General features: G+C 40.0%; 1 protein-coding gene across 1 annotated transcript; it reads right to left on the reverse strand.

Moving 5' to 3' along the window:
* Positions 1-18,414: 18,414 nt before the first annotated feature.
* LOC112721378 (uncharacterized) lies at positions 18,415-19,023 on the reverse strand. The gene has a single exon (XM_025772448.1). It carries the CDS (start codon positions 19,021-19,023, stop codon positions 18,415-18,417), a length of 609 nt encoding a protein of 202 aa, XP_025628233.1.
* Between the last annotated feature and the right edge of the window lie 8,192 nt (positions 19,024-27,215).

A 27,215-nucleotide genomic window follows, 5' to 3' on the forward strand; every position in this document is an offset into this window, starting at 1 on the left:
CAGGGAGTGATTTTCAAGTTCCAACGTTAGCCCAAAAGTTAGGGGCTAACGTTGGGGCTAACTTTTCACCCAAAAGTTTGTGCAAAAGTTTGAGGCTAACTTTAGGTCCAGCTTTTTGCTTCCTGGTTCAATTTCACTTATTCCATTGTCTTCTCTTTACTCCTAGCTATTCCTTGTTGCTTCAACCTTTCTCCAAGCTTTCTTCACCTATCATTAATCAACCAAACACATCAAAGCTATGCTTAAAATCATGAGATATTCATTCTTTCATAATATGTGACAATTATAGTATAAAACCTCATGAAATAGCATGAATTCATACATGGTTGATTCAATCAAAGGAAACATGAAAATCTACCTAATTGGCTTGCTTGTAGCTCAAGAAAGTGCATAATTCTAATGAAAACAAAAGAAAAAGACTAGTTAAAATAGGCTAAAATGACTTGTCATCAGCCTCATCTAGGAAATGCTGCAGAATCCATCAATCTCGGAAGAGGAAAAAGTCCTAGCCATAACAAGCCAAGATCAAGGATGGATGACCCCCATAATTAATTACCTCAAAACAGAAACACTCCCCACAAATGAGAAGGAGGCAAAGAGGTTAAAACGGGAGGCTCAGTACTACACCATCATAAACAACACCCTATATAAAAGAGGGATTTCAATACCACTACTAAAATGTGTGCTGACCTCCAACACAAGGGAAGTTTTAGAGGAAGTACACAGCGGCATTTGTGGCAATCATCTCGGGACACAAGCTCTCACCAAAAAGGTACTTCGGGCAGGATTTTACTGGCCAACTCTACAAAAAGAAGCTACAGAATTTGTAAAGACATGTCCCCCATGTCAGAAACATGCCAACTTTCACATCACCCCGCCAGAAGAGCTCATCAGCATGACTTCGCCTTGGCCATTTGCAAAATGGAGACTCGATCTTCTCGGATCCTTTCCCCAGGGATCAGGACAAGTCAAATTCCTCATAGTCAGAGTAGACTATTTCACAAAGTGGATTGAGGCAGAGCCCCTAGCCAACGCCACTGCTCAAAGAAGTCGGAAATTCCTATATAGGAACATTGTCACGAGGTTCGGGGTTCCATACTCCATCACCACAGACAATGGCACTCAATTCACAGATGCATGCTTCAGGAAATTAGTAACCGACTTGAACATAAAGCACCAGTTCACCTCCCTCAAAGATCCTCAAGCCAATGGGCAAGTCGAAGCTGCCAACAAAGTCATATTGGCTGGGTTGAAACGGAGACTGCAAGATGCGAAGGGAGCTTGGGCTGAAGAACTTCCATAGGTCCTATGGGCATATCGAACTACGCCACATTCTACCACAAATGAATCACCGTTTCGATTAGCATACGGAATGGAGGCAATAATCCCAGTAGAGGTCGAGGAAGGGTCGCCTAGAGTAGTGATGAGCGGATAATTTATACGCTTTTTGGCATTGTTTTTAGTATGTTTTTAGTAGAATCTAGTTAATTTTAGGGATGTTTTCATTAGTTTTTATGTTAAATTCACATTTCTGGACTTTACTATGAGTTTGTGTATCTTTCTGTGATTTCAGGTATTTTCTGGCTGAAATTGAGGGACTTGAGCAAAAATCAGATTCAGGGGTTGAAGAAGGACTGCTGATGCTGTTGGATTCTGACCTCCCTGCACTCAAAATGGATTTTCTGGAGCTACAGAACTTAAACTGGCGCGCTTCCAATTGCATTGGAAAGTAGAAATCCAGGGCTTTTCAGCAATATATAATAGTCCATACTTTGCCCAAGTTTAGATGACGCAAACTGGCGTTCAACGCCAACTCTCTGCCCAATTCTGGCGTCCAGCGCCAGAAACAAGTTGCAAAGTGGAGTTCAATGCCCAAACTGGCACAAAAGCTGGCGTTCAACTCCAAGAATGACCTCTCCACGTGTAGACTTCAAGCTCAGCCCAAGCACACACCAAGTGGGCCCCGGAAGTGGATTTATGCATCAATTACTTACTTCTGTAAACCCTAGTGACTAGTTTATTATAAATAGAACATTTTATCATTGTATTCGTAGACTTGGTTACTCCGGTTCCCCTCTAGGACCGAGACCAATGAACTCCATTATCACTTATGTATTTTCAACGGTAGAGTTTCTACACTCCATAGATTAAGGTGTGGAGCTCTGCTGTTCCTCAAAGATTAATGCAAAGTACTACTGTTTTCTATTCAATTCATCTTATTTCGCTTCTAAGATATTCATTCGTACTTCAACCTGAATGTGATGAACGTGACAATCATCATCATTCCCTATGAACGTGTGCCTGACAACCACTTCCGTTCTACCTTAGATTGAATGAGTGTCTCTTAGATCTCTTAATCGGAATCTTCGTGGTGTAAGCTAGAATGATGGCGGCATTCAAGAGAATCCGGAAAGTCTAAACCTTGTCTGTGGTATTCCGAGTAGGATTTAATGATTGAATGACTGTGACGAGCTTCAAACTCGCGATTGCTGGGCGTAGTGACAGATGCAAAAGGAGGGTGAGTCCTATTCCAGCATGATCGGGAACCTCAGATGATTAGCCGTGCCGTGACAGGGCATCTTGGACCATTTTCACAAGAGGAGGGGATGTAGCCACTGACAACGGTGATGCCCTTGCATAAAGCCAGCCATAGAAAGGAGTAAGACTGATTGGATGAAGATAGCAGAAAAGCGGAGGTTCAGAGGAACGATTGCATCTCCATACGCTTATCTGAAATTCTCACCAATGATTTACATAAGTATTTCTACCCTTCTTTTATTACTACATTTTGAAAACTACATAACTATTTTATATCCGCCTGACTGAAATTTACAAGGTGACCATAGCTTGCTTCATACCAACAATCTCCGTGGGATTCGACCCTTACTCACGTAAGGTATTACTTGGACGACCCAGTGCACTTACTGGTTAGTTATGCGAAGTTGTGAAGATATGTTTAGACCATGGTTCTGTGCATCCGTTTTTGGTGCCATTGCCAGGGAATCAACTTCGAATAATAATTCACAACCTGAGTAACAATTTCGCATACCAAGCTGCTAAAATCTCATTAGAGATGGCAGACAATTCAAGAAAATAGGCTTATGAACAAGTAGAGGACGTGTTAGTAAAGGTTGAAGGCCTTTACATCCCTGCTGATTTCATAGTCCTGGATACTGGAAAGGAAGAGGATGAATCCATCATCCTAGGAAGACCTTTCCTAGCCACAGCAAGAGCTGTGATTGATGTGGACAGAGGAGAATTGATCCTTCAATTAAATAAGGACAACCTTGTGTTTACAACTCAAGGATCTCTCTCTGAATCCATGGAGAGGAAGCAGAAAAAGCTTCTCTCAAAGCAGAGTCAACCAAAGCCCCCACAGTCAAACTCTAAGTTTGGTGTCAAACCCCCATATCCAAACTCTAATTTTGGTGTTGGGAGGTCTCAACAAAGCTCTGTACATCTGTGAGGCTCCATGAGAGCCCACTGTCAAGCTATTGACATTAAAGAAGCGCTTGTTGGGAGGCAACCCAATGTTTATTTATCTAATTTTATTTTATTTTTGTTTTTCATGTTTTCTTAGGTTCATGATCATGTGGAGTCACAAAATAAATATAAAAATTAAAAATGGAATCAAAAACAGTGGAAGAAAAATCACACCCTAGAGGAAGCACCTGTCTGGCGTTCAACGCCAGAACAGAGCATGGTTCTGGCGCTGAACGCCCAAAATGGGCAGTATCTGGGCGCTGAACGTCCAAAATGGGCAGCATCTGGGCGCTGAACGCCAGAATTGCATCCTGGAGAAGAGCTGGCGCTGAACGCCCAGAACAAGCATGGTTCTGGCGTTCAACGCCAGAAATGGGTATCAAATGGGCGTTGAACGCCCAAAATGGGCACCAACCTAGCGCTGAACGCCCAGAGTTATGTGCAAGGGCATTTTGCATGCCTAAATTGGTGCAGGGATGTAAATGCCTTGACACCTCAAGATCTGTGGACCTCACAGGATCATCTTAGGATCTGTGGACCCCACAAGATCCCCACCTTCCTTCCTGATAATCCTAGTTTTTTCCACATCTTCTTCTTCATCTATTCCTTCTTCTTTTGCTCGAGGGCGAGCAACATTCTAAGTTTGGTGTGGTAAAATAATTATGTAAAGGATCTATAGCTCAGTGGTAGAACATGTAGCTGCAAATCAAGAGATCTCTGAGATACCTCAGGGGATGCACTTCCCTCCACATAGTTATTGGAAGCAACTGAGGATAGAAATACCAAAAATCACTAGGAATCAAGCCACAAAGGCAAGGAAGAGACATAGAAGAGCTCAAGAACATCATTGGTTCCTCAAGAAGGAAACGCAACCATCACTAAGGTGGATTCATTCCTTGTTCTTACTTTCTCTGTTTTTCGTTTTCTATGTTATGTGCTTATCTATGTTTGTGTCTTATTACATGATCATTAGTAGTTAGTAACTTTGTCTTAAAGTTATGAATGTCCTATGAATCCATCACCTCTCTTAAATAAAAAATATTTTAATTCAAAAGAACAAGAAGTACATGAGTTTCGAATTTGTCCTTGAACTTAGTCTAATTATATTGATGTGGTGACAATGCTTCTTGTTTTCTGAATGAATGCTTGAACAGTGCATATGTCTTTTGAAGTTTTTGTTTAAGAATGTTAAATATGTTGGCTCTTGAAAGAATGATGACTAGGAGACATGTTATTTGATAATCTGAAAAATCATAAAAATGATTCTTGAAGCAAGAAAAAGCAGCAAAGAACAAAGCTTGTAGAAAAAAAAATAGGCGAAAAAAATAGAAAGAAAAAGAAAAAAGCAAGCAGAAAAAGCCAAAAGCTCTTAAAACCAAGAGGCAAGAGCAAAAAGCCAATAACCCTTAAAACCAAAAGGCAAGGGTAAATAAAGAGGATCCCAAGGCTTTGAGCATCAGTGGATAGGAGGGCCTGAAGGAATAAAATCATGGTCTAAGCGGCTAAACCAAGCTGTCCCTAACCATGTGCTTGTGGCGTGAAGGTGTCAAGTGAAAACTTGAGACTGAGCGGTTAAAGTCAAGGTCCAAAGCAAAAGAAGAGTGTGCTTAAGAACCCTGGACACCTCTAATTGGGGACTTTAGCAAAGCTGAGTCACAATCTGAAAAGGTTCACCCAATTATGTGTCTGTGGCATTTATGTATCCGGTGGTAATACTGGAAAACAAAGTGCTTAGGGTCACGGCCAAGACTCATAAAATAGTTGTGTTCAAGAATCATCATACTGAACTAGGAGAGTCAATAACACTATCTAAACTCTGAGTTCCTATAGAAGCCAATCATTCTGAACTTCAATGGATAAAGTGAGATGCCAAAACTATTCAAGAGGCAAAAAGCTACAAGTCCCGCTCATCTGATTGGAGCTATGTTTCATTGATAGTTTGGAATTTATAGCATATTCTCTTCTTTTTATCTTATTTAATTTTCAGTTGCTTGGGGACAAGCAACAATTTAAGTTTGGTGTTGTGATGAGCGGATAATTTATACGCTTTTTGGCATTATTTTTAGTATGTTTTTAGTAGAATCTAGTTACTTTTAGGGATGTTTTCATTAGTTTTTATGTTAAATTCACATTTCTGGACTTTACTATGAGTTTGTGTGTTTTTCTATGATTTCAGGTATTTTCTGGCTGAAATTGAGGGACTTGAGCAAAAATCAGATTCAGAGGTTGAAGAAGGACTGCTGATGCTGTTGGATTTTGACCTCCCTGCACTCAAAATGGATTTTCTGGAGCTACAGAACTCAAAATGGCGCGCTTTCAATTGCGTTGGAAATTAGACATCCAGGGCTTTCCAGAAATATATAATAGTTCATACTTTGCCCAAGTTTAGATGATGCAAACTGGCGTTCAACGCCAGCTCTCTGCCCAATTCTGGCGTCCAGCGCCAGAAACAAGTTGCAAAGTGGAGTTCAACGCCCAAACTGGCACAAAAGCTGGCGTTCAACTCCAAGAATGACCTCTCCACGTGTAGACTTCAAGCTCAGCCCAAGCACACACCAAGTGGGCCCCGAAAGTGGATTTATGCATCAATTACTTACTTCTGTAAACCCTAGTGACTAGTTTATTATAAATAGAACTTTTTATCATTGTATTCGTAGACTTGGTTACTCTGGTTCCCCTCTGGGACCGAGACCAATGAACTCCATTATCACTTATGTATTTTCAACGGTAGAGTTTTTACACTCCATAGATTAAGGTGTGGAGTTCTGCTGTTCCTCAAAGATTAATGCAAAGTACTACTGTTTTCTATTCAATTCATCTTATTTCGCTTCTAAGATATTCATTCGTACTTCAACCTGAATGTGATGAACGTGACAATCATCATCATTCCCTATGAACGTGTGCCTGACAACCACTTCCGTTCTACCTTAGATTGAATGAGTGTCTCTTAGATCTCTTAATCGGAATCTTCGTTGTGTAAGCTAGAATGATGGCGGCATTCAAGAGAATCCGGAAAGTCTAAACCTTGTCTGTGGTAATCCGAGTAGGATTCAATGATTGAATAACTGTGACGAGCTTCAAACTCGTGATTGCTGGGCGTAGTGATAGACGCAAAATGTAACGACCCAATTTCTGGTATGTCATGATCATACTAGAAACTGAGCGCTACCAACTTGTCTTCCTAATTATTATCTATTATTTATCATATGAGCCTGATTCGTTGTTAAAAACGTAGTTAATTTGCGAGGTACTTTTTTTTTTTAAACATTTGGATTAATAGACGAAATCATTCATAAGCAATTCACAACTGATAGCAGATAAAACAGTTATAAACAACCATACATAAATATATCACATGCAGTTGATATCATTCGGTTATCCAGCCTTTATTAGAGTAAAGATCTTTAGTTAGGACACCCCTAGATATAGCTAAATAATATCTATATACATATATATACATACAACATCCCAGGCCCTGACCTGTTCAAGAAGTCCCTAAGCTGGCACCCAGGCTAGCCTAGACTCTATACTCACCTAGTCCCTCTAAACTACTAAAGCGAGGGAAAGTATGTTCTAAGTCTTCACAACTCAAGTCAGGTGGAACGTCATCAAAAGGTGGAAGGTCGTCTACTAATCCTCTGCACGATCATATGTCATCAAAGAGCGTCTCTCAAGTACTTCATCGAGTGGCCACATAATAGCAACATCGTACGGAGGACTTAGGTTAAAGTTTGTAGATAAGCAAGGTGTAGATGTTGGCTGGTCTCACAGTATTTACATATAAATAGAAACGGAGTTCACTCTAGACTCAGCAGACTACCTAGAGCGGAATCTTTTTTTTGCAAACGGTCGTCAGTGAACTACAGAAGGGTACTCATGCTTCCATCTGAAGGGGGAAGGGAGAGAGAAGGGGTAAGAACTGGGGAGTTCTTAGTAGGGTCAGGATTATTAGTTAAGTTCATTAATTTGCGGTCGATTAGCAGACAAATAACATAATATAGCGAAGCAGTAAATAGAAAATAAAGATAGAAAGAGAAAGTAGAGACAACAGAAAGCAGAACACAAACAAAAGAATACAAGAAAATGAAACACAGAAATAGCATGCAAGCAGACAAACATAAAGAAATAGACCACACTCAGAAAGGAATGCAACAGAGAATGATGTGCAGACAAGAATGATGCATGTCTAGCCCTAGTGCAGGTAATGAGCTCATCTGTCAGTTACTAACCCGCTCCCGATGTTATCCAGCAACCTCTGTCTGGATAAGGCTTTCCTATTGGCTATACCCCTGTGTACAGGAAATAACCCTTCTGCCACCACAGGGTCCACTGCACGCAGGAAATAACACATCTGCCACTGTAGGGATGTATGCCGACACACCTTCTGTATACAGGAAATAACCCCTCTGCCACTACAGAAATGGAACAGGTGGTCACGGTACTTCTGTAGCAGGAAATAACCCCTCTGCCTTACAGAAATAAAATATGGATCTGTACCGTAGGAAAGCGTTCTCAGTGGTCGCACCACTATCTATCTGACTGCCTTCACGCAGTAGATCATCATACAAGTATATCCGGCGTTGCCTTAGCGCAACAAATGAATAAACACATCTCTTGGGCCTATAGAAATAGCACTCCCGTAAGTGAACTTTGGCTTACAGGGATAGTCTAAACACAACACAACAACTTTCTGTAGGTGAACTTCGGCCTACAGAAATAACACCTCTGTAAGTGAACTTCGGCTTACAGAAATAGTGCCCCTGCAAGTGAACTTCGGCTTACAGGTATCACAACTCTCTGTAGGTGAACTTCGGCCTACAGGAGCAACACCCTGAGATACACAATTGATATTCACTGCAGGTGAACTTCGGCCTACAGGAATAACAACTCACTGTAGGTGAACTTGGGCCTACAGGACCTCTAGGGCCAATGGAAAAGCAGCAGATGAACATACAACAGAACATCATGCCACAAGGCTTAACTCTTTATTCTTATACTCTTCTCCTCTATTCTTTTTGTTATATTACTCTTTTCTCATTATCATCATTCATTATCATTCTCGTTATTCATCATCACTTTCACATTCTTATACAGTACTTCTTTCTTTCTCTGTTCAATTATACTATACAAACTTTACAGCTTTTACTTTTACAACATCTCAACTCAAACCATTTCTCTTTATCAGATTACTCTTTTCTCTGTATCCCTTTATTCTACTCTGGTTACTCTGTTTTCTATATCTCTTTACTCTGCTCTGATTTCTCCGTTTAACGTATGTATTTAAAGATTATGTAAATTTCGGTATGAATAGTTATCCTGTCCCAAGTATAGGTTCATTAAGTCTATACTGAAACAGTTTAACTTTTCATATTATACCTAACCCTAGTCGCAACTCAAGGACTAACTATGTTGCCCTAGTTCGTTCACTAATTTCTGTCTGTTTTTCTGTTATTAAAACCTTACAGACTTTTCTTTAGTTTTTATCTTTTCTTCAACTTTTTATCTTTCTTTTATCTTTGCCTCACTAATATGTTCTTACCACTCCCTAAGTGTTTTATGAAGGTAATTAGAGATTCTGCGCTTAAAGTTGTCTTTCTAAAGCTTTTACAGAAAATTGCCTTTTCTGCATTATTTTATTATTTTTATTAAAATATTCTTTTTAATTAAATATTATTATTTAAAATTTTATTATTATTTATTATTTTATCATTAAATTTTTGAAAATTACCCCTTTTTAACTTTTAACCTTTAAAATTCACTTTTTACCACCCGTAACTTTTAATATTTCTACTTTTACCACCCTAACTTCCAGAAATTACAAAATAACCCCTCAAACACCAAAATATTTACTTCCTTGCCCTTTTCAAGATCTAAAAGGTGTTCTTCATTGTTCTTCACCACACTCAAAGTGTTCTTCATGTTCTTCACAAATTCTTCAGATTCTTTCTCTGTTTTTACCCGTTTTTCAGTCTTTTCAGCAACCGATTTTTACCAAAATTCAAAATAAAATTGCAGCCACTAAAACCCCATCTTTTCTACATGATTTTAACACAAATTGAACCCCAATTTAAGGTCTAGGGTTCGTTTTTCCAGCAGCCATGAAGAACACAAATTCAAAGTTGAATATCATCAAATTTCATCAAATTTTCACCAAAATTTCAACAAGAATTACTCATATAAACAATCAATTTCAAGAATAACCAAACCATATCATAATCACACAACTCAAACACAATCAATCAAGATTAAATTCGTCAATCCCTACCTTGATTTGCTGCTCCAAATTCGGTTAGACTTTCAGGTGGTCCTTAAGCACTTTTTCCTCCTAAAACACATCAAGAACAACTTTAAATCCACAAACTCTCAACTGACCAAATCTCCCTCAGCACGTTAGGAAGAGATATCTCACCTTATACTTGCTGAAAATTAATGTTTCTTGGCCCTCAAGTCAAGTTAAGCATGATTCCTAAGGAAGAACATCAAGAAAACACATGTTTGGCATGGTTTTCCTTGAAAACCGAATTTAAATGGGAAAGGTACAGCCATCTAACCTTATTTCCAGACTTGATAAGTTACATGGTTATGTAGAGGAAGAAGAGAGGATCATTTTGGTGAAATCGGGGTTTTGATTTGAGTTTTGGTTCAGAAGAAATCAAGATTTGAAGATTAAGTGTTCATGAAGTTTTCTCTCTTTTCTCTCCTTTCAATTTCGGCCAAAATGATGAAATGAGACAGCCTTGGAGGTCTTAGGGGTGTAAGGTGAGTTTTGATTGGTTGGCTTGGAGGTGGATTAAAATAATATTAAAATATCTCAGGTGTATAACTACTAAAACTATATGTATCGGAACACTTGCAAAAACATCTCTAAAAATTATTTTCTGAGCTACTAGCATAAATGACACTAGTAACATATTTATTATGAGAATAAAACATGAATAATGAGGCCTTAGCATTGCTAAAGTCACCAGAGAGTGCTGGTGCTAAGCTGCACCAGTAAACCGTAAATCCGGTTAAACCGATTTTCTGTTTTTAAATAAAACAGACCAGGTAACCTTATAATATCATTCAAGCATTTTCTAATACTAATATAATGATAATATTATACTATTATCTCTCTCCTCTCATGAATCGAGTCCGATTCGTCAAACAGAGACTATTTACGAAAATCAGAATCAAAACTGCCAACCGATACGGTTCAAAAACTAGGTTCTTCGCGATTGCGTTATCGAGCTTGCCTCAAAGGAGGTTCTAGCTTAAAGATGACATAATGATAATGAGGATTGAGATGCTTGATGATATAGCAGAGGTGTTCCCTTTACTGATCTTCCGGAGAAATCCGTACTTTCAGAAAAGATCTCATGTACTCGAAAATCAGGGTTGTTACACAAAAGGAGGGTGAATCCTATTCCAGCATGATCGGGAACCTCAGATGATTAGCCGTGCCGTGATAGGGCATCTTGGACCATTTTCACAAGAGGAGGGGATGTAGCCACTGACAACGGTGATGCCCTTGCATAAAGCCAGCCATAAAAAGGAGTAAGACTGATTGGATGAAGATAGCAGGAAAGCGGTGGTTCAGAGGAACGATTGCATCTCCATACGCTTATCTGAAATTCTCACCAATGATTTACATAAGTATTTCTACCCTTCTTTTATTACTACATTTCGAAAACTACATAACTATTTTATATCCGCCTGACTGAGATTTACAAGGTGACCATAGCTTGCTTCATACCAACAATCTCCGTGGGATTCGACCCTTACTCACATAAGGTATTACTTGGACGACCCAGTGCACTTGCTGGTTAGTTATGTGAAGTTGTGAAGATATGTTTAGACCATGGTTCTGTGCATCCGTTTTTGGTGCCATTGCCAGGGAATCAATTTCGAATAATAATTCACAACCTGAGTAACAATTTCGCATACCAAGTAGTCCACTACAATGAAGAAGCCAACTCTCAACTTCAAAGAGAAGAACTCGACCTACTTCCGAAAATCGAAGAAAGAGCTCGGATCAGGGAAGAAGCGCTAAAGCGCTGAATGGCTTCAAGATATAATCAAAAGGTAGTGCCAAGAGGTTTCGCGGAGAATGATCTCATCCTAATCTGAAATGATATTGGAACAACACGACCCGGAGAAGAAAAGTTGGCAGCAAACTGGAAAGGACCCTACCGAGTCATAGAAGTACTTGGGAAGGGCTACTACAGACTGTCCGAACTCAATGGACGAGAGCTTCCCAGATCGTGGCACGCTTGCAACCTAAGAAGATATTCTACAAATTCTCAAGACGCATTAATCTGAAGCATTCATCGTCCGATTATAAAGCAACAGATCGGCAGAAAGTGAAAAACAGATTCACTGCACGATCACGATAAAAGACCAATAAAGATGAAAACGCGATTCATCTAAAGGTCGACCAAAGGAAGATAGAAACCACCTTCTACAAATCGGCAAAGATGAACACAGAATAATGCAAGAAGTTATCGAAAGTGATCCGAAAAAAGAACCTGACGAGGTCTTATGGATTGCTAAATAATAACTTAAAGACTGGCCGACGTTGAGAAGTCAGACCAAGTCAACCCAAGTTATCAGCAAATCCCTAGAAAGAGGTCTGGCCAACCCTATAAAAGAGGAATTGCTATAACTTAGAAGAGATCGACATGACGAAGTCGGTCTCCTACGAAAAATAAGTTATAAAAGTAATCCCTGAAAGAGACCTGACAAAGGTCCAAGAAAGAGGATTACAAAAAATAACTTAGAAGAGGACGACGTAAAGAAGTCGACCTCCTACAAACAACAAGTTATAAAAGTAATCCCTGAAAGAGACCTGACAAAGGTCCAAGAAAGAGGATTACAAAAAATAACTTAGAAGAGGACGACGTAAAGAAGTCGACCTCCTACAAACAACAAGTTATAAAAGTAATCCCTGAAAGAGACCTGACAAAGGTCCAAGGAAGAGGATTACAAAAAATAACTTAGAAGAGGACGACGTAAAGAAGTCGACCTCCTACAAACAACAAGTTATAAAAGTAATCCCTGAAAGAGACCTGACAAAGGTCCAAGAAAGAGGATTACAAAATAACTCGGAAAAGAACGACGCAAAAAAGTCGGTCTCCCACAAATAAGTTATAAAAGTAGTCCCTGAAAGAGACCTGACAAGGGTCCAAGAAAGAGGATTACAAAAATAACTTGAAAGTGGACCAACGTGAAGAAATCGGTTACGGAGTGCTAGAAACAAATACAAGTAAAAGCGAGAAAACCGAAATACAAGTTGGACCCACATATCCACAACCTCAAAGGATCCAAGCTACAAGCAATAAGTACAAGGCAATCCAATGGGGCCGAGCAGCAAGGCTCTAACACTCTCAAAACCCAGAAAGGTGTCAAGACAAGTGCAAACAAGCATAATATAAAATATTATAACAAGCTTCAGGGTCAGGCCCAAAAAGCTTGAAAGCTACTTGTTATTTTTTCAAAATCAAAAGTTGCTAAACAGCAACCAAAAGGAGTATCAACAGTCAGCATAATATTCAAGACTACAAAATAAAGAGTTTAAAAGCCCACAAGTCGGGCTATCCACACAAACATCCATGAAAAATTAGTTAAGATCGGGAGCCTTCTCGGTAGCATCAGTCTGGGGTGAAGGAGGGCGAGTTTGGAGAGGCACTGCATCCACTGGACCGTCGTCCCTATTCAGAATTTGACAATCAGGATCTAATTCTGGATGAGCAATCCCAGCAGGAGGAACTATAGAGGTCGACACTTTAGCAGCAGGCGCAGAGGGAGGTTCGGCATCATCATCATCTTGGTCGTCGGGAACAATCTTACCATCCCTCACAATATTGTCCAAGCTAAAAAGAGTAAGATCAACCTCAGGAGCGAGAACTTGAACCTGCTCCTTCAAATTAGCATAAGCAGCGTTTACGCTGCCGACAAGATGACCTTGGAGCTCGGAGTAGTCAATTCGGGCAGACTCTAACTCCTCCCTCAGACGTATTACCTCCCGATAAGATGTGACGTAACTGTCCTTATGCCTCAAAGCAGTGTCCTCGGCCAACCTCACAGAGGCCGCCAGGGCAAGAGAGCTAGCCTTCTTGTTCTCCAGATCCTTCTCCAGTTTGGCTACTTTCACGTCAAGCTCCTCCTTCAAGCCCTTCATCCGATCAAACTCTTGTTTAGCCTCCTCCATGAAGGCTTTAGTGGCATGGAGAGGAAGATTTTGAGCAGTTCAGTACAAGGCAGCTCCCATATGTGCCATTTTTACACTACTTCGAGTTATAAAGTCCAAATGATGAAGAAGTGATACATCATCCATAGGAAGGACACCGTATGGACCGATCTGCTGATCTACAAACTCGACCGCGTCAAAATCAGGGGCATCAAGGTTGAAAAGCTCAATTGTTTTTTGTTTCTTGTTGGGAGGAGCACTAGAAGTAACAGCGGAAGACTGCGGAGGCTCGGCCAGGCAAACCCTAGGAGTGGGAATTACCCTCCTCGGGCCAGGAGAACTCGGCACAGGTGGCTTCACCGAAACTTGAAAAGATCCCTCTCCCGCCACCTTGGCCGAGATATTTTGAGCAGTTGTAGCCTTCTTTGCCTTCTTGTAGGCCTTCATAGAATCATTGTTTTTCGACATCTCTGAAAATGCAGAATCGACCACAACAATGGGTTACAATCACAAAAAGAAGAAGTAAAATTAAAAAGCAAGTATATAAACAAGTCGAACAGTACCTAAAAAATAGTTCGGACCAAAGACGGGTCACTCAAAAACCTTTTTGTATCAAGATGGGGTGGTTTCCCCCATAAATCTTCAAGAACAACTACAAAAGCTCATTCAACCTCGTCAAGCATCTCCCAGGTATAGCGAGACACTCTCACATTCTTTTGCCATTCTAGAAGAAAGGCAGGCTCATCATTTTCATCAAGAAAAAAGGGGCGGGCCCCCTCAACAGCACGAACTCGGAAGAAATAATTCTTAAAATCTTTAAAAGACTCATCATACATGGCAAAAACTTTATGCCCTTGGGCCGACCTGAAAGAAACCCAGGAAGCTTTCTTTTTGGAAGACCCTCCGGGCTTGGCAGAAACAAAAAGATAGAGGAAAAGAGTCTGAGAAGGTGTTATGCCTAACTCTTGGCAAAGCAGCTGAAAAATCTTGATAAAATCCCAGGAATTCGGATGATGCTGGGATGGGACAATATTACAAGACCACAACAAATCGGTTTCGAAAGCAGTAAAAGGAAAGGTAATGTCCAACTGACTGAAGAAATATTCATAGGCATAGAAAAAGGGACGCTCCCCCTCGACCGAAGTAGGAAAACAAACCCTCTCATCAGAATCGGGTGCTATAAGCTCATAATCCCTCTCCCGGGTGCTGCTACCACAAATCCTATGACGTTTCCTCAGCTCTACACAAAAATCAGCATCCACCACAGAGACACACATCAAGACAAGGGAGTCCAGCCAATCAGACATCCCCTCGGGAACCTTAGAAGACATCTCTACAATGTTATTGCAAGAAGACATGAGGCTAACTAATCCTACAATAAGAAAAGAAGATGGGATTACCAAAAAACATCTCAGACGAGGGGCAAAATAACTCGACTAGTATACAGAAGAACAAATAGAAAAGGAAAACCCTAAGACTCAAACCAAAGTCCTGGGGCATCCTTTGGAGGCAGTAACAAAGTAAAGTTTCAGGAAAAATCCACAACTTACATCCCGGCATCTCTCAAACAAGAAAAGATTTCAAATAACAGACATTTCAGAAAAGAAAGCCAGAACACAAAAAGTCACTATCTTTTTACAGTCTATCAGCAAAAAGCATCATGCCAAGCGGAAATCGTCAAAGGCGCAACCTTTTCTCAGAATCAAACAAAAACCAAAACAAATATCGCAGCAAACAGGAAAAGCTATCAACAGGGCAAAAAACCAAAGGAGCAATCTTCGATTAAGTGAATAAAGATGCAGTTTTTCTGGGTATCAGACAGAAGCGACAGTAGAAACAAGCAAAGCCCTAGAAGCATCAAACAAATAGGAAAGGCGAAAAGGTTCATGCAAAGGGCGAAGAAACTCTCAGAACACACAGCAAGCAGGCGCGACAAGAAAGATCCAAACTTTCTCTAAGCAAAATCAAAACTTCACCACAAAACTAAAGATAAAACAACAAAGACGAAAAGAAATTGCAAATGAAACCAACCTGGAAAATAGCAGAGCCTCAGAAGGGTTGAAAATAGAAAGACGGAATCGCCGGATCGCTGAATGACGCCACAAAGGCAAAATATAGGCGAAAAGCAGAAAGTGAGAGAACGAAGGGAGAAGTTACAAAGAAAGATGAAGAAAAGAAACCATTTTCTGAGTACAGAAATTCAAAATAAAGCCAAAGGAAATGGGGCAATTAATACCAATTAATAAAGGTATTAAACCCTCGCACGTTCCCAAGAACAAAGCACTAATACATAAGCGCGCGCTTTCAGAAGAAAACGTTTCACATTCAAAAAGGTTCTACAAGAAATCGACTAAATGCTTGAGTTCGGCTTCACTAGAGAAGGACCGAAGTCAAGGACTCGACCTCAAAAAGGAAGACCGAGCTCAAGTAGGGGCACTGTTCATACCTGGCTCGAGCTATCCGACCTGGGATGATTGGCGACAAAAGCGACCGACCTCTTTAGGTCAGACTATCCGACCTCTTCTCAAAGAGGTCGGCCAAATCGACAGGGAAGCCCAAATAAAGGGCCCAAATAGAGGAACACGACCCAAATCCACAGGCCGTCCAAGCCTATAGAGATAAGGGTGGTTCCCTTGAAGATAAGCTGACCTCAACTCAAAGATAAAGATAAGATAAGATAACTAACTTATCTTATCTAGAAAGGTCACTCTACAACCACTATAAATACACTGGAGCACCCAGGTATAACTCATACTCTGATTCTACAATAAACCTGCTTAATACCCGTGCTAACTTAAGCATCAGAGTCTCTTGCAGGTACCCCCCCACCCTCCAGTGACCACGGATCAGAAGTGAAGCCAGTTCCACAAGTCGGATATAACAGCTCCGGCCGTCACCAGCCAGCCGGACACGTCATCTCCGACCAGTACAGAAGATCTCATCCGAGATCGGCCTACAGTTTCAAGTAACCCTACACGAGTGTCCCAACCCAAATAGATTGCTCGCGTCGCGTGTTAAAGGTCATGTACGCAAGGGTTACATTTTTGGTAGCTCGCGTACGCATGCAATGCCTGCGTATGCGAGAAGCCCAACCCGAATAGGTTGGTCGCGTTGCATGCACCATGTCGTGTACGCAAGGATTAGAATTCTGCTAGCTCGCGTACGCTTGCAGTGCCCGTGTACGCATGATACCCAACCCGAATAGGTTGGTCGCGTCGCGTGCAATGTGTCGCGTACGCGACCCTCACCAGACTTTAAACGTTCATAACTTCCTCTACAAAAATCCATTTTCCTCAAACTTTATATCAATTTAATGCCCTTTGAATACCAATTTCAAAAATAAAGGCTCAAGTTATGATCCGTCAAAATTCACTAAAAACTGGTTTTTACCAAAAATTAACTAGGTTCTCAAACTTTTAAAATTCACCACCAAACCAAATGAAAGCCTATTCAAATTCACCATAAAACACAACCAAATTCTATACCTTACCTTTCCATCACAATCCAACTAATTCAACACTTATATCAATTAATTCCTCCTTTATAAACTCAACAATTCCACAATTTGTACATCAATATTCCAATATTAACAACTTGAATACAATCTCACTACTCATAAGCATCATTTATCATACCACATCAAAAATTCTCATAATTACAATAATTCAACCTCAACATCAATAATTCCCATCACAAGTCATCAAAACCATCACAAGCATTAACATCATCACATATTATCAATTTAACAACTGTCAACAACCAAATTCAATCCTATCCTAAGGTCCACTAGCCTAAGTGTCCAGAAATATTATACATTACATAGAGAAAACCAAAGCCATACCTTGGCCGATTCCCAATATGCACAATACACCAAGTTGAGTCCAATTCAAGCCTCCAATCACCAACAAATCACCAATCAACTCCAACAAGCATCAACAATCAATTTTTCCAAGCTATACACATTAATTTACCACAAATAAATACCTAGGGTTCCTAAATACCCAAATTCACAAGGGATAAGAGCAAGCTTACCTTACTCAACAGTTTTGGGAGCAAAACCCAATAGCAACCAAGTGGTAGAGTGTACCTAAACACTCAAAATCACAAAAATCTCTCAAAAACCAAACCTAAAATTTCAAAATTCTTGGAACAGAATAATTGGGAATGAAATTCGAAATCTTACCAACAAAGGTTAGATAGAACTAACGGGCTCGAATCGGAGCTCCGTAGCTCAAGTTATGGTCAATTGAAGAGAGGAGTGAATAGTATTTCTTCTCCTTCCTCTCTCTCAATTCTCAGCCGCTAGGTTTAGTGTGTGTGTGAGTTATGAGCTGAATTGGGCTCATTAATGAATGTATATATGTTGGGCTTGGGCCCCATTTGGGCCCGATCTAATCCTTTAGCGTTTTTGGCTCGTTTGGCCCAATTTTGTGCTAAACCTTTAAAATTAGTACCCGGTTTTTAATTCTAATTGTTTTCTTAAGCTTTTCTTCTGTTTTTATCATTCTCATACAGTACCAGACAGATTTAAGCCGGTACTGCCAGTTAATTTACCAGTATGGATTTTTACACAATTTTTCGCAGAAAATTACATTTTCCAACTCAGAAAAATATACTGAGTCCAAATGTCGTATTTAAATTTTCTAATTAACATTCTAAATTTTTGGATCCTATTTTGGGCAAGTAATTTAATTTAATTAAGCGGTTAATTAGTTACGGTTCTTATATTCTCCCTACTAAATAAGAAATTTTGTCCCCAAAATTTAGTGATTACGTGAGAATAGCTTGGGATAATCCTTCCGCATCTCGAACTCCAATTCCCAAGTGTGCTCTTCCACTCCCGCTATTCTCCAAGCCACTTTAACCAACAGAACCTCCTTTCCACGCAACTTCTTCATACTAGTGTCGTCAATCCGCATCGATGTTACTTGAAAAGTCAAGTTCTCTTTCAGCTCGACCGATTTGGACTCTAAGACATGAGCCGCATCAGACGTGTACTTACGGAGTTTTGACATGTGGAATACGTCATGTAAGTTAGACAAACGCGGTGGCAAGGCTACTTGATATGCCACCGGCCCGAATTGTCTCAAAATCTCAAACGGCCTTATATACCTCGGATTCAACTTCTTCGTTTTAATTGCTCTTCCAATCCCAGTTGTTAGAGTAACACTCAGAAATACATGCTCGCCCACTTCAAATTCTAACGATTTCCTTCTCTGATCTGCATAGCTCTTCTGTCGGCTTTGTGCAGTTAAAATTCTAGCTCGAATCTTTTTAATCTTCTCAGTAGTCTCTTCTACCAAATCAGGACCCAACACACTCGATTCACTGGCTTCATACCAACACAGTGGAGACTGGGCAATTTCGTCCATACAAGGTCTCATACGAAGCCATCCCAATGCTCACATGAAAGCTGTTGTTGTACGCAAACTCCATGAATGGCACGTAACGGTCCTAACTTCCCGGTTGATCCAAGACACATGCCCTTAGCATATCCTCAAATGTCTGAATAGTCCTTTCCGACTATCCATCCGTTTGCGGATGATATGTCGTGTTGAGACATAGTCTCATACCGAAAACTCTTTGAAAAGCTCCCCAAAACCTTGAGGTGAATCAGGGATCACAATCCAAAACTATCGTCTTAAGCACACCGTGCAACCTTACAATCTCTTTGATGTACAACCTTGCAAATTTCTCTAAAGAGTAGTTCACTCGGATAGGCAGAATATGAGTGGACATGGTTAAGCAATCCACGATCACCTAAACCGCATCAAATTCCGACCTAGTCCTCAGCAAACCGGACACAAAAGTCCTTTCCACTTCCACTGAGGAATCTCAAGTGGCTGTAACATTCCTGACAATCTCTGGGGTTCTATCTTCACCTTCTAACACGTCAGACACTTAGATACAACTGTAACTACATCATTCTTCATCCCAAGCCACCAGAATATCTTCTTTAGATTATAGTACATCTTCGTACTTCCTGGATGAATAGAAAACCCGCTGTTATGAGCTTCTGACAACAACTCTTGTCTCAAACTTCCAACATTCAACATACAAATTCTTCCCTTATACCTCCACAACCCTTCATCATCCTTAGTAAACTCTCCATGCCTCTTCTTGCCACTCGGTTGAAATAATTGCTGAAGTTCTTGTTTGTCTTGCTAAGCCCCATGAATTCTTGACTTAAAGGTACTTGAAATTTGCAATTGGTTCAAACAAGCTATTCTGGCAAGTTCACCAATATCCAACTTGAGTTATGCGAATTTATCTACTAATTCCTCCTCTTTGATCCTCATCCAAGCGATCATCAAAGACTTCCGACTCAATGCATCCGGCACAACATTCGCCTTTCCAGGGTGATAACTCAGTTCAAAATCATAATCTTTCAGAAGCTCCATCCACCTTCTCTGACGCATATTGAGATCTTTCTGATTAAAGATATCTTAAGACTCTTGTGATCAGAAAAGACTCTAAATCTTACTCCGTACAAGTAGTGCCTCCAAATCTTCAACGCAAACACAATCGCTGCCATATCCAAGTCATGAGTTGGGTAATTCACCTCATGTGATCTCAGCTGACACGATGCGTAAGCCACCACATTCCAGTGTTGTATCAACACGCAACCCAAATCCTTCAACGAAGTATCATAGTACACTTCAAAAGGCTCGTGTGGTTCCGGCAGAATCAAAACAGGCGCTGAAGTTAATTTATCCTTTAAGGCTTGAAATCTGTCCTTACACTCTGCCGTCCACACAAACGATGTCTCTTTCCTTGTTAACTTAGTCATTGATAGTGCAATTTGTGAGAACCTGTGAATGTACCTCCTGTAATATCCAGCAACCCCTAAGAATCTTCTGACCTCAGTCACTATCGTCGGTCTTTCCCATTCCATCACCGCCTCAACTTTTGAAGGATCAACTACTATCCCTCCTTTACTCATTACATGTCCTAAGAAATTCACTTCTTCCTTCCAGAATTCGCATTTGGACAACTTAGCATACAATTTCCACTCCTTCAGAACTTGTAGCACAATCCTCAGATGCTCTTCATGCTCTTTCGCCGTCTTAGAATAAACCAGAATGTCATCTACGAATACTACCACAAATTTGTCTAAAAAGGGACAAAATACTCTGTTTATGTAATCCATGAACATAGCAGGTGTATTCGTCAACCCAAAGGACATCACCACAAACTTGTAATGTCCATAGCGCGTCCTAAATTCAGTTTTCAAAATGTCATCCTCCTTCACCCTAATCTGATGATAACTAGATCTTAAATCAATTTTTGAAAATACTCCAGCTCCTTGCAACTGATCCATGAGGTCATCTATCCTAGGCAACGGATACTTGTTCTTTATAGTCTTTTTGTTTAACTGTCGGTAATCTACGCAGAGTCGTATTCTTCCATCCTTCTTCTTCACCAATAAAATTAGCGCTCCCACAGAGATACACTCGGTCGAATGAACCTCTTATTCAGAAGCTCTTCCAACTAAGTCTTAAGTTCAGCCAGCTCTATCGGAGCCATTCGGTACGGCGCAATTGAGACTGGTCCGGCTCTCCGTACCAAGTCAATAGCAAACTCAATCTCGCTTTGAGGTAAAAATTCAGGAATATCTTCAGGAAATACTTCAGAAAAGTCTTTAACTACTGAAATTTGATCTAACCTCTGCTCATCACCTAACTTATTCGCAGCCAACAATATATACCCCTGACATTCTTCCCCACTATAATTTACCAAAACAGAGTTTAGGTAATAACCCTCTACTATCACTACTCCTCCTTCTCCTTCCTGCATAAACCAAATTGATCGCTCAAAGAAATCCAACAATACCCAATTATTTGATAACCAATCAAACCCCAAAATCAACTCCAACCCAACCATTGGCAAATATATTAAGTCATGAATAAATTCTCTATCCACAAGCTTGAAGGATACTTGCCTACAGCCTAACTTAGTCATAACCATTTGATACGGAGTATGCACATGCAAATTAAATGCTAATTCTGACACTTTCAATCCTAGTTCCTCAATTTTATCTAATGCAATAAACGAATGCGAGGCTCCAGTATCATATATTACAACCAATGTTTTCTCACCAAATAAACAGTTATCTCTCATCAACGGATCCGACTTTGCAGCATCCTGGGCATTCACAGCAAACACCCGACCTTGCTGGTTCTGGCCCACATTCAGAGTCCTCTTACGAGGGCAATTCTTCGCCATGTGTCCAGGCAATCCACAGGTAAAGCATCCACCTATACCCTGCTTGCACAAATCATAAAGGCGAAAATGCTCGCAACGGTTACAAATTGAGTCTGGAGAAGCATTACTCTAATTACCTCTCCCTATGACATGCTGGTACTGATCGTAGTTGTTCCTCCTAAAGTCCCCTTGACCTTGAGGTACATGCCCTCCTCTCTTGAAGTTTTGAGCTCTTAGTTGAAAGTATTTTCCATTCCCCTGATTTTTATTTCCTCTGCGAGTATCTCTTGATGATGCCACTTTCTTCGCACACTCCTCCACAACTTTTGCCTTATTCACAAGTTTGGAAAAGATCCGAATCTCCAAAGGAGCTACAGCCGTCATGATATTGTCCCTCAAGCCCCCTTGGTACTTAATACATTTTCAGCTCTCATAGGACTCCGGGGCACCTTGATATACCTTAGAGAATCTATAGAGCTCCTTGAACTGGCAAGTGTAATCAGCCACGGATAGTAAGCCTTGCTTCAGCTGCATAAGCTCCAACTCCCTAGCCTCCCTTACTAATTCAGGAAAGTATTTTTTGTAGAAAGCCATTTGAAATACATCCCAAGAAATTTCTGCATTCTGAAGCTTCAGTAATCGGCATTCTCCTTGCCACTAGTGCTAAGCCTCTCCTAAAAGTTGATATATCACAAACTCCAAAAATTGGTTGTTCGGAACATGCTGGGCTTGTAACGCACGCTCCATCGCTTGGAACCAATTGTCTGCTTCAGTAGAGTTGGTCGAACATCTAAAAATCGGTGGATGAACCTTGAGAAACAAAGCCAATGTCATCGGAGCACCTCCCAAGTCATTATCGTATCCTTTCCCATTTCCCTTCTCACTTCCATTACCGTTTCCGTTTCCCGCCGGTTGGCCCAATCTCTCCACAACTTGCAAAGTCGCAGCAGCATTTTCTTCCATAAGATTAGCCAAGTAGGCCATCGCCGCCATGAACTCGGCATGGTTGTCGTCCGGTCGATCATTCTCAGTTCCTCCCCCTGTATGAGTATGACCTCGTCTGCGAGTAGCCACTAGGGTTCCTGTCTATACTAAACAATCGATATCCAGGTGATCAGTCTCAATATCCAAAGCCTAGTGCTTCAATTATCCCAAAAAGTCACTCACAAATAAGCATGTTATGCATATATCAAACAGATAACCTCAATAGCATGAAAGAAAAAGACACAGAGTATGCAATGAAGCACAATTGGTCCATCCCTCAGGCTCACGAGAACGAACCGCTCTGATACCACTAAATGTAACATCCAAATTACCCTAATCCTTACCTCATGCCGTAAAGCAAAGGTTAATTAAAGGTCACGATAATTCTAAGGCTTATACAATAATATATATAGAAAGAAGTAGTAATTCTAGAAGCCTGATGAAGAAATAAGCTAAAAAACAGAATTACAAAAGCGTGAAATGCTCACACGAAGCTACAAACTTAAGGCACAAGATATAGATAAAAGATAATGAAGCATATAAAGAGATATGAATAAAATAGTCATAAAGAAACTAGTCGCAGCCCGCGGAGTATGAGCCGACTAGTTATATATAGACATACAGAGTTTTGGAAGTTAAAATAGTATACGACATATCTCTCTCAAAGTAAGCCTCTAAAGCAAAATATAATACAAAAGTGAGAGTATAGTTCAAAATATCCAAAATGACTCCAACATGGGATCGAGATCCTCCGCTCTGTCACCATCACGTAACTCACCGAGGTGGGTTACGACCTGCATCTGAAAAACAATAACACAATATGACATGAGAACCGGAGGTTCTCAGTATGGTAATAGTGCCTAGTAATGTAAGATATAAGACTCCGGGACGCCAGAGGCAATCCTAGAGCTTCATATCAATCATGAGATTCAACTTAAAGCATAACTAAATTTAAAACAATCATTTTCAAACCATAATGAAATAAGGGGATCTAACTTAGGGATTTTTTAATCTAACATTTACACCGCTGTCCCACAGCCTTCGCCAGCCTAACCACCAAGCAATCACATCGCCACCGCCTATCGATCCTCCTCAATCCCAACAGAAAACACAAGTAATGGCAATGCAAGTAAAACACAAGAATAATCATGTATATCAAGTAATTCAAGAAACAACTAAGCATGTTATACAATTAGGAAAAAATGCAAGTCGGGAAAGCAAGCAAACATATAAAATACGCACATGATGAATGTATATCCTATTTGGCTGTGATATCACATCGTCGATTCAACTGCCAAACTGACATATTCCCATGGAAATGTCGCCTTTTGATAATGTATATAGCTACGGGAACCTTCCACGGATATAGTGCCGGGCACACTCCTATGATCCAATAGGATGCGAGCGGGATACTATGCCACAAACCTCACATCTTAAAGTAAGCGGGATTAACCACCGTCCTTACGCCGACGCCGACGCCGCTGCTGCGACAAGCGGGATTAACCACCGTCCTTGCCAAGCACATAGTATCTCAACAACCTCAGTATAAAACAGTGTATCGGTAGTTTTCAGAAATCATTTTCAGTACTCTATCATCTCCGAGTCCTAGACTCGTCTCAACATCATCAATCCGAAATTCACAAATTCATCATTTCAATCATCATTACAGTACTCCACCATCTCACTCAACTAATCCATCTTTAGTATTCCAGAAACCTAAGTCTCCGTCTTCTAAATTCATGTAGAATTTTAATAAAATAAGTCACTAACTCATCTTTAGTAATATTGGAACCTAATTACTAGATAATACTCTTAAACAGCATTTGAAGGAAGTTTAGAAAGTTAGAGAACCCTTAAAAATGAAAAAAAAATAATTTTTTAGCAAAATAGGGGGCTCACCTACACAAGCCCCTGTCTCGCGTACGCATGCTATTGAAAAAAGGGTGGTCGCGTATGCGACCCCTGCTTGCGTACACAAGTGTTCCAACCCGAATGGGTTGCTCGCATCGCGTGTTAAAGTTTGTATACGCAAGGGTTACATTTTTTATAGCTCGCGTACACATGCAATGCCCGTGTACACGAGATGCCCAACCCAAATGGGTTGGTCGCATTGCGTGCACCATGTCGCGTACGCAAGGATTAGAATTCTGCTAGCTTGAGTACGCTTGCATTGCCTATGTACGCAATGTACCCAACCCGAATAGGTTGGTCGCATCGCGTGCACTGTGTCGCGTATGCGACCCTCACCAGACTTAGAAAATTTTTAAAGTTGCAGAATTCAATTTTAAACACTAAACTTTAAACTTTCATAACGTCCTCTACAAAAATCTATTTTTCTCAAACTTTACATCAACCTTTGAATCATCTTTAATTTAAAACAATTTCTAACCAATTTCAAAATCAGGGGCTCAAGTTATGATCCGTCAAAGTTCACTAAAAGTTGGTTTTTACCAAAAATTAACTAGGTTCTCAAACTTTCAAACTTCACAACCAAACCAAATCAAAGCCGATTAAATTTCACCATAAAACACTATTAAATGCTATACTTTACCTTTCCATCACAATTCAACCAATTCAACACCTATATCAATCAATTCTTCCTTCATAAACTCAACAATTCTACAATTTGTACATCAATATTCCAATATTAACAACTTGAACACAATCTCACTACTCATAAGCATAATTTATCATACCACATAAAAAATTCTCAAAATTATAATAATCCAACCTCAACATCAACAATTCCCATCACAAGTCATTAAAACCATCACAAGCATTAACATCACACATTATCAATTTGACAACTGTCAACAACCAAATTCAATCCTATCCTAAGGTCCACTAGCCTAAGTGTCCTAAAATATTACATATTACATAGAGAAAACCAAAACCATACCTTGGCTGATTCCCAATATGCATAATATACCAAGTTGAGTCCAATTCAAGCCTCAAATCACCAACATATCACCAATAAACCCCAACAAGAATCAACAATCAAATTTTTCAAGCTATACATATTAATTTACTACAAATTAATACCTAGGCTTCCTAAACAAATTCAAAAGGGATAAGAGCAAGCTTACCTTACCCAACATTTTTGGGAGCAAAACCCAATAGCAACCAAGTGGTAGAGTGTACCTAAATACCCAAAATCACAAAAATCTCTCAAAAATTAAACCTAAATTTTTTAAATTCTTAGAATAGCAGAATATGGAGTGAAATTCAAAATCTTACCAACAAAGGTTAGATAGAACTAACGGGCTTGACGAGACTTCGCGTAGCCGCCGACGGCACGTGAATCGGAACTCCGTAGCTCAAGTTATGATCAATTGAAGAGAGGAGTGAATAGTGTTTCTTCTCCTTCCTCTATCTCAATTCCCATCTGCTAAGTTTAGTTGTGTGTGTGTGTTATGAGCTGAATTGGGCTCATTAATGAACTTATATATGATAAGCTTGAGCCCAACTTGGGGCCGGTCCAACCCGTTAGCATTTTTGGCCCATTTGGCCCAATTTTGGGCCTGATAAATTCACATTTCATGGTATTTATTTACTCTAATTGGATAAATTTTATCAACTTTTCCTACACTTATTCAATGAAACAGTATGGTTTTGTAAATTCTCCCTAAATTATGCTTAAAAGTGACAACATTTAGGCTCTAAAATTGCTAAATTTTATTCACTTTAATTCCATTTGATGCCTTGATCTGTTTGTTGAGTGATTTAAGGTTTTGAAAGAAAATATGGATTGAAGAAGTGAGGAAGGAAAGCTTGAAAATGGGAGAATTCAAGAAATGAAGGATTCGTAAAGCTGTCAATCCTGACCTCTCAGTACTAAATTGATCATAACTTGAGCTATAGAGGTCCAAATGACACGGTTCTAGCGACATTGGAAAGCTAACATCCGCGGCTTCAAAATGATATGTATATCTCTATAATAGACCTGGAGTTTGGGTGTGCATACACACACACTTGTGCTAACGCACAAAAAGAAAATCAGCAAGTGTGCGTACTCACACACCTGTGCGTACGCACAAGTCCTGACACGTGACTTCCTTAATTGCGACTCCCTGACAGCGAATTTTGCGCCTCCAGAATCCAATCTAACTCATTTTTGAAGCTATTTCAACCCTAATTCAAGAGGAAACAAGGGGAAACAATTAGGTTTAGGTTTTATCATGTTTTAGGGTTGTTTTCTAGAGAGAGAAGCTCCCCCTTCTCTCTAGAATTTAAGGTTTTTAGCTTAATTTCTCTTTAATTTTAGTCTTTAATTCTTATTTTAGTATAGTTTCATTTATAATTTCATGCTCTCTTGTTTTGATCCTCTTCATTTCTTTTGTTATTTTCTCAATTTTGCCACTTTTATGTTTATGAA

Source organism: Arachis hypogaea, chromosome 11 (assembly GCF_003086295.3).
Source record: "Arachis hypogaea cultivar Tifrunner chromosome 11, arahy.Tifrunner.gnm2.J5K5, whole genome shotgun sequence".
Lineage (NCBI taxonomy): Eukaryota > Viridiplantae > Streptophyta > Magnoliopsida > Fabales > Fabaceae > Arachis > Arachis hypogaea.

Bases quoted from the DNA above. Each gene is read 5' to 3' on its own strand.
- LOC112721378 (XM_025772448.1), bottom strand. From the start codon at position 19,023: ATGGACGAAATTGCCCAGTCTCCACTGTGTTGGTATGAAGCCAGTGAA.